This window comes from Gavialis gangeticus, unplaced genomic scaffold, assembly GCF_001723915.1.
Source record: "Gavialis gangeticus isolate Ggan-Ray unplaced genomic scaffold, GavGan_comp1, whole genome shotgun sequence".
Lineage (NCBI taxonomy): Eukaryota > Metazoa > Chordata > Crocodylia > Gavialidae > Gavialis > Gavialis gangeticus.
In genome coordinates, this window is record NW_017729024.1 from 92,566,985 (window position 1) to 92,575,787 (window position 8,803).

At 44.9% G+C, this 8,803-nt stretch overlaps 1 protein-coding gene across 1 annotated transcript in view; it reads right to left on the minus strand.

Moving 5' to 3' along the window:
* Positions 1-7,506: 7,506 nt before the first annotated feature.
* IDNK (IDNK, gluconokinase) overlaps positions 7,507-8,803 on the minus strand; it is an 11,548-nt gene continuing 10,251 nt past the window's right edge. The window contains exon 5 of the mRNA XM_019517408.1: positions 7,507-8,602. Coding sequence (XP_019372953.1) covers positions 8,251-8,602 — 352 coding nt within the window. The 3' untranslated portion in view covers positions 7,507-8,250. The remainder of the gene's footprint in view (positions 8,603-8,803) is intronic.

The window sequence follows — 8,803 nt, forward strand, 5'->3', positions numbered from 1 at the left end:
TCCACCGCCAAGCATGGGGGGGGGGGGGCCCAGCACTTCTGTGGGGACGCTTCATCTGCCCCACCATCTCAGTGTTCACAAGCTGTGCCTGGTACCTCAAGGTATGCAGAAAAAAAATACAAAGCTGTGTCTATGGTCAAATCATTGAATCTTACCAAATTGAATTGGAGGCTTCTGATTCAATTTGTAGAGATTAATGGATCTCCTGATTCAATTTGGAGATTCAGCTGCCAAATCTAATCAGCGACCGAAGCTTCGCACAGCCCTAATAGTTAACATATTGCTTTAAGTTACCTAGGTCAATTTTAACCCAGGTTTTAATGCTGTTGTTGAATAGCTAGCTTTGTATGTAAAAATAACCTAGAGATTTTAATCCAGTTACTAGTGTACAGGTGTCCTTGATTTAGATCTACTACCATAACTTTTGTTTTGAGTATTCAAGCACTGAATAGACATAGAGATATGGACCTTTTTCCCTTTAGAACGGGTGGGCAAAATATGGCCTGTGAGGCCATTCTATATGGCCTGTGGGGCCCCTAAAAAATTTAGAAAATTAATATTTATCTGCCCTTGGTTCCTGTAAAAAATGACAGGAACCAAGGGCCATAGGCCCCAGGGGAAGCCCAGTGGGCTCCCACAACAGCAGGCCCCACCCCCCACAGGTGCATTTGCTGCTGCTGCCTGTGGGCTGCCTGGCACACAAGCTGCGGGCAGGCAGCAGTAGCTAACACTGCCTAGTGTGGGGGGTCTGCAGCTGCTGTGTGCAACCCTGATGGGCGAGTCCAGAGCCAGCAGGGCGGATTACAAGCTGTTGCTGAGCATGGGGAAAAGCGGCCCCTTGCCTACCCTGTGGCCGGCGCCCCACGCTGTAGCCGCTTGCAGCCCACCTGCGGCTGCCTGTGCCTGCTCCAGAGAGCCCTGCGAGCGGCTGCAGTAGGGAGCGTGGGCTGCAGGGCAGGTGAAGGGCTGCTTTTCCTCGCACTCAGCACCAGCTGCTTCCCTGCCAGTGAGCAGGGGGTCAGGGCTGTGCACTGCCCCCCACCTATATTGTGGGGCTGGGAGGCACTGGGAGTGAGTGGGCGGGGAGCCAGAAGGAGCACGGGGCCTGAACTGGTGTCCCAGGACCAGTGCCAGTGGGGCCCAGATCAGGGTGGCAGGAGCGTGGGGTCCCAACCTGCAGGGGCTCCATGGAGCTAGGCCAGCTCCCCCCTCCTTGCTGGTGCAGCCCAGCCTGGCTCCACAGACCCCTGCCAGCCTGTGCCCTGCTTTGGGCCCCACCAGTGCTGGCCCTGGGACACTGGTCTCAAGATGGTGACCAGGGGACAGGGCACCTGTCAAGGGGCGGGGCTACTCATGCAGCCCTTGACAGCCTGCCAAAACTGGGTAAGCAGCTCTCAACCCAAAATAATTGCCTGCCCCTGCTTTAGAAGTACTCTCTGCAGCTCGTATTATGGCCTAGATTGGCACCTATGTCTAACTAATTACCGGTTCAGCAGATGGGTAAAGGAGCTTGTTTCCAGAACTGACAGTTTTGTATTTTGCTCAAGATATTGTGGACTGACAGAAAGGAGTTAACATTTCTCTTGCAAATATGCAGCACTTGCACATAATTGTATAAACTACTCTTGGCATGGTACTTGTGAGGAGGAGTGATATGTGTTTTACAGATGTGGAACCTGAGGCATAATGTTTGCCCACAGCAAGTTAAGCTGAGAAAGGAATCTAACTCCAGGTTCATCCCACTTAATGACCCAGGCCTGGATGGCTGTCCTGAACTAAACATGCAGTTAATGTCAGGAAGATATTGCACAGGCATGCCGAGTAATCTCTTGACTTAAAAAGCAGTAATGTTTTGCGGTGTTGTAGGGTTTGTGTTTTAATTTTTGTATGTATAGTGCAGTCTAGAAAATAAGCCTATATTTTGACACCCTGAGAATGATTAAAGTAGACCAATCTGAGTTGCAACAAGGTACCTACAAGATAAAAGGAGCATGGCTTTTAAAAAACATCTCCACTCTAAGCAAAGTATATACAGTGCAGGAGACAGATAGACCTATACCTTAAATATCCAGGCTAAAATTTAGACCAATTGTTTGTATAAATATATGAGCAGTCCCGAGCTCAGAAACACAACTTGTATGAAGCAGCGCAAGTGTTTGCAGTCAAGATCACTTGGGGTTTGACTTTACCCTGACTGAAATATAAAAATTAAATAAAACTTCAACACGAGAAAATAATGTCTTATAATTTACATTTTTATGAATCTGGGGTGCAGGCTAAAATTTACTAGCTGGTTAACCCATTGTCTTTTCTTGAGAGAGATAGGCATTTCTGTTTAATGTGCACATTACTTAGCATAGTCTTTTCAACACTGCCAGGCTTCTCTGGGCCTGAGTAATATAATACTCAGGTCTTATATGCCTAAAGAGACTCCTGGACACCAGCAGGTCCCTGTGCAACTAGAAATTAGTGTTGGAGCTCCTTTGTTTTCATGGGTGGGTCATAATGGCAAAAGGTTTGAGCAACCCTGAATCATATAGCTAGGAACTGGTGGCAAATTGCACTTATAAAGGCAACTGCTTTCTGCTCCACAGAGATTAGATACAAACATGGATGAGGCACTATAAGCAGGAGTCACTTATAGGCAGCCCCTCCTCTAGGGTTGATGGTCACTGCATTTGTCCCTTGGACTGGCCAAAGCCTGCAAGCTATTTGTAGTCCTGGGGTGATTTAGCCTAATAATAACTTGGCTTGCATTTCCCATGATGGAAATGTATTGCGTGATTGCTGGTGCCAGGGACCAGCAGTACCTGAAAACTGGATTTTCCTGCTTCAAATGGCAGCAGTCTGAAGATGACCAGGGAGAGATGTGTCCTTCCTTCTCAGGGATCTGAAGGGGGAGGGGAATACAGAGGGAGTGGACTTGACCTCCTGAAATACATAATAACCCAGGAGGCAGGGGAAAGTGTAGGGTTACCATATTTCCCATTCCAAAAAAGAGGACACCTGTCAGGAGGTGGCAGGGGGGGAGCAGTTTCTAACTGTTACACTAAATAAGTGTTATTGTCTCATGTTAAATGTAAAGCAAAAATAATTGTAAAGAAAAATTTTAAAATGTACCTTTTTACACGCTGTCAGTCCTGTCCTCCTGCACTTCTTCCGGTTGTGCCCATGTACACCTGTCTGTAGGGTGCATCTTTCTCATCTGTCCCCACTGCTGCTTTGTGGCACTGAGCAACCCCTAATATGCTGGTGCCCTGCCCTTGCCCATACCCCCAAGCCCTTCACTCCCAAACCACTCCCAAACCACAGCTACCCCCAGCCCTGCTAGTGCCCTTCACTCCTGACCCACAGCCCTCCATCCCTGCTGCTGCCCCCGCTCCTGACTTGCCACCGCAGTACCCTGCACTCCCAACCCAGTCCTGTCCTCTGCTGGTGCCTCTCACTCCCAACCCACAGCCCCTTGTACCCCCCAGGCCTGCAGGAGAGAGCCGACAGTTGCCCCCGTCCTGGCCACACAGCTCCCTGCTGCCCCCAAAGGGTGCCCCCCCATCCCTTTTCCCTGCTGGAGGGGCAGGTACCTGCCCCGCACCCCCCTGCTTTGCCACAGCACCAGTGCCCAGACACCTTTCCCCAGCATTGGCAGGTACCCCTGCCCCCCAATCACACACCCCTGCCACACATGCCCCAACTCCCACGAGCCCCTGGACAATATCCAAGCCCTGGCCCTTCAACCCACCCCCATAGACCTACCTGCATCCAGCTGCCAGGGCTGCTCCCACCACCCTGCCTGGCTGTATGCTGGCCCTGTGTGTGTGTACGTGCACACATGCACTTGGTACCCCCTGTGTCCAATCACCCTCCCCTGGTTCCCCCAACCCCAAGTAGCTCCTTGCAGGCTGGAAGGCTGCCAGCCTGCAGAGATACCCTTGGTTCCTCCTTTAAAGAGGAAAATCTGCATTTGTCCTCAGCAAACAGAAAACCCAGATCCCTGGTAAACAAGCATGCTGCTAGGACAAGGCGGGAAATAGAGTTCTACCAGCATGGATGGCGAAAAAGGACTAGCAGGGCAAAATCCTGGACATTTGTTCAGATTTAAAAAAAACCCAAAAAACGCCCGGACAGAGATCGGAGGACCCAAAAAGAGGACATGTCCAGGAAAACCTGGATGTACAGTAATCCCAGGAGGAAGGCAAAGACAAAGGAAGCTTGTTGCTGCCCGCTTCCTGTAAAGAAAAAAAAATCCCACCTACTTCCTGTTGTGGGAGTACCAGCTGGAGGCTGCTTTCCTGTTAGGAGAGGTCCTGATGTCTCTTCTCCTAGATCCAGCTCTCACCTTGTGTGAGACGGAAGAACAAACTCTTCCCTAGCCATGTTGTGACAGATGGATGTTGCTTGTCCCAATTTCTTCTGTTGCTGCTACAAACTATGCTAAGCATAGCTCTAAGTTGCTGACCAGCTGCCTACTACAAACCTCATTCTTGTGAAGCATGAGACTGAAGGGCAGAGTTCAAGGTAATTTAGCTGTGGGAGTGGTGGCAGAAATCACAACTTGGGAACTTCTGGCTGTTGTAGAGATCAGCAGAATTAAGACACTGCAAATCTTGTTTCATTTTCAACTGTAACTGGGTGTTTATATGACCTTCAACTGGGAACTAACAGGACATCCCAGATGAAAGCACTGAGCTACAATAGCAGAATCTGCACCTGGTCCTTACAATGTTAACTGTAGAATCACTTAAACAGTTGGCTTTGTTTATTGTCGACAACTGATCTGGGAATAGAAATCATTTGCTTTGAAATAAAAGAGCACAAACAAGCAGGGAGTGTTCTCCTGCAAGGAACATCATGACTTAATTTGTGCAATCAGGTGTTTAAAATTTCCTCAGTCTAGGAAGGGTAATTTTAAGTGCTGGGAAACTGAGGGGGGTTGTAACCAATTCATTACACAATTAATGCCCTTGGTTTTAATAGGGAAATACCTGTGGTTCAGACTGTCAAATGTGGATGCTTTAAAGAGTCTGAATTAGCAAAGGTGCTTGGGTCCTATTAATGTCAGTGGGATTTGTGGGTGCCCTCTGAAAATCAGGTTATTTTAGATGCCTGTCTATGGGTGTTGGAGCCTAACTTTGCGCACACATATATCAGTGTCTTAATATGTATTGTTTGGGTTATGGAGGCTAAAGGTTAATCTGGAGGCTTGATCACATATGAGATCTAATGTAAGCAGTTTCCAATCAATACATTAGATTTAAATGTATTGAATTGTTTACTTCCTTCAGTCTTTATGAGACCAAATTTAGTTCTTATACAGCCCAGTGGCAGGAAACTAGACTCTATTTGTTTGCTGATTGAATGTGTGATAGCTATGTGTAAGTTTTACCTAGCATAAGCACCACAAGAGGGTGCTATTTACTTGAATATCGCTGGCTTGGAGGACCAGTGTAGTCTATGAACTTCTCCTATGGATGGCCTTGAACTAAACTTGGGATCTGAATGCTGCCTGAACTATACAGGTGCTGGGAATCTGCATGGAACCTAGCTGGCCACCAGTTTTATCTGATTCACTGACTCTAATCCTGAGCTCTCTGTACAAGCTCTATACAAAAGAATGTAAGATGAAGCAGGGGTTAGTTTAGGACTCGTTCACACTGAAACTAAATGGTTTGGATATAGATTGTTGGGATGAAATCAGGGTTTTGAATGCTGACTAGAGATAACAGTGCAGTAAGAAACATCTCTCTGCCATTTGTTGTCTGGCTCTCTGAGACTGGCAGACAAAAATACCCATCGGATGTCTATCAATCTGTGATCTGCCTGCTGCAGTGAGGCTTCTTTATCACTGCTGTTCCAGTTGCTTACTCACACCACTTTGCAGAGGAGGTAGCACACCACAACTACAAGAGCAAATCTGGTTGGTACTAGAAGATTAGAAATGAGATATAAACATCTTTCAACTGATAATAACTGAATTAACAACCTGGACTGTTTTTTTTTTTTCTTTCCTGAAGGGGGCCTTATAGGGTCACTCTCATCACCTAAAAGGAAGTGAGCCAATCTTATTAATCAAGGAAACAAGATTGCAACAAGACAATTAGTGTTGGTAATGCATAGCTAGCAGCATGTCAGAAAGGTTCTGTCCAGTTGTACTTTACCTGAGGAACAACTCTCATGAGAAATGCATCTGACAAGGTCTTTGAAGTAGGTGTCAAAGAGGGTGATAAAGGTTGGGGTTTGTTGAGCCCATGACAAAGGGGATTTTGAACCTATTTGTTGATTTAAAAGAAATTAAATGAGGTTTTATCTTTAAATTCAGTGAATTGCGTCATTGTAATTGGAAAAAAAATTGTATATGCAAAACTAAGCATGGGAAATGGAAAGTACATTTTTATCTTAATCTTTTTAACTATTTGATTGTATAAAAAAATATCTGGCTATGACCATGTATTGGATTGGCGCTCTCAGCCCCTTGTTCTGCAGACTGCCACATGTGCACAACATGGTTTATGTGAATATTTCCGTTGACTTCAGTAGGATCATGTCTGGCCATGACTATATGCATGATTGAGGCCACAGGGGCATATTATTAATTTTAATAATGACTTGGAACATAACCCACTGCAAAGTACAATGAAGTAAACAAGCTTTCTTAAAAGTTCCTTCTGAATGGATGTGCTCTAACAGGGTTTACAGCCTTGCTGAGTAGGTATACCAAATGACTCTTAAATACTTTTAACCCACTATTTTAGATGGTGAAGAATATTGGAAATAAGAAGCTGGATTTCTTGCATGCTGTCTCTATTCAGAATCTAAAGGGCCTGTGGGCAGAAATACACAGCTTCCAATCTGAAGTGAGACTCCCTTGCACAGGAGGGTTATTTCACTCTTACCTTTCCTCACATCACCTTTGAATCTTGCCACAGGATAAATACAGTTTTTAATGTAGGCTTAACACTAGAAGCTGGGGGGAGAGGGAGAAAGACTACCAGAAAAAAATCACTCTGTTTAGCCACCCATTACTCACCCCAAAGAGTAGGAACATCCATCACTCCTGAACTAGTGAACTCAATGGTATTTAAATCTTATTTCATTGGCTGACACATTCTCCCTCTTTCTCTCTCCATCATTTCATCAGCATGTCTACTGCAGTGACTCTCAACCAGGGTGCCATGAGACTTTTTTCAAGGGTGCCCCAGGGTACTGCACAATATCAGTACCGTTAGGTGTGCACACACCCATACATGATTCACAAGATAAACCTAGAAATTTCAAATAGATATTCATAGCATCGAAAATATTCTGACCTGATGTGGTTTTTCCGAGTTGCTAGTCCTAACTCTATAGTTGCTCTAATTATTGTTCCGTAGTCAAAAATAAGCGAAGGCTAAGAGTTGGCACTTTCTGAGAGATACCGTGAGTCTAAAAAGGTTGAAAAACCACCAGTGTTTTGTCATTCTTTCCTCAATGCTTCAATTTTGCAAATGAAAGACACTAGTTCACAGTCTATGCAAGGCCACTTAAGAGTTTATTTTTAAAGATGTATATAGAATTATACTTTGCAGTTGCATAGCCCTTTCCTTCCAACTAGCAGTCAGTGTTTAAGAAAAAATCAGTGAAGCCGCACAACACTCCTGTGAGGGGGATAAGTAATTTACTTAGTCAGTCGAGGACACAGACATAAAAGTTGAGACTTGTTCAAAATGAGGCAATAAGCCAATTGTAGTTTCAGGAAAAGAGCCCAGTCATTGATCTCCTGCTTCCTTGCACTACTAGAGAACTCTGACTCCTCTTAAAAAATAGTTTGATGATTTCATTACTTAATGTTAGTGAGTGATGCCTTAGGCCAACTTCTATTCTGACAGGAAAAATAGTGAAGATGGGTTAACGTTCTCATCGTTGTCTAATCACCCTACATGGGATCTTCGAAAGCGCTCTGTGCTAACTTTTGGTCTGCATCAGAATTAATGGAAGTCTTAACTTTGGCGGATGTTGGAGAAGGGTCAGACCAATACTGACAGCTTCTGAGAATTTCACTGATGAGTTTTAACTTGCTTTGACAGAAATACCAGCAATAACAAAAACAGCTTTTAGGATTGCAGCACCCTCAAAGTTCACCAAGAAAATTAAATGAGCATTCCAAATTGTATTAATTACCTTGAGAAAGCCATTAAAATACTGTGTCACAGATCTGATATGGCTAAGAAAGCCATTGATGTTAGTTTAATTCAGATTGTGATCTGAAAAAAAGTATCACTTTAAAGGAAGAGATTTCACAATTTCTGATGCTACTTCTGAAACAGATTTCTCCAGGTTGATAGTAATAAAATTTTCTGGTGCTGTTGGGGGCTCCAGAGCATCAAATTGAGACTGTAGTAATTCAGACGGCATAAAATGTCCTTTCCTCTTCTCCAGGCGTTTAGCGATGAGTTCCTGTGGTCCATCCAAATGAATAAAGAGGATCTTCCCTGCTGCCATTTCTCCTTGTTTTTCTAACTCATCATTTTTAGAGTATGCTGCCTCTCTTCCACTTACTAATATGCACCTATACATTTTCTTCAGAGCAGAGCAGGCCAGAATGGCATTTTGTCCAGATGACTCTTCCCTACCAAGAGAAGACATCAGTGAGCAGTACTTTAACAAAAACATCGTGCCCAACTTGGTGTAGTCAAAACTCCTGGACTGGTCTCAAGAAGCAATGGGTAGGCAAACCAACACATCTTTGCATAGAACAGCTCTAGGGATCTCTTGGATCAAATTTGAAATACTGTGTGTGTGTGTGTGTGTGTGTGTGTGTGTGTGTGTG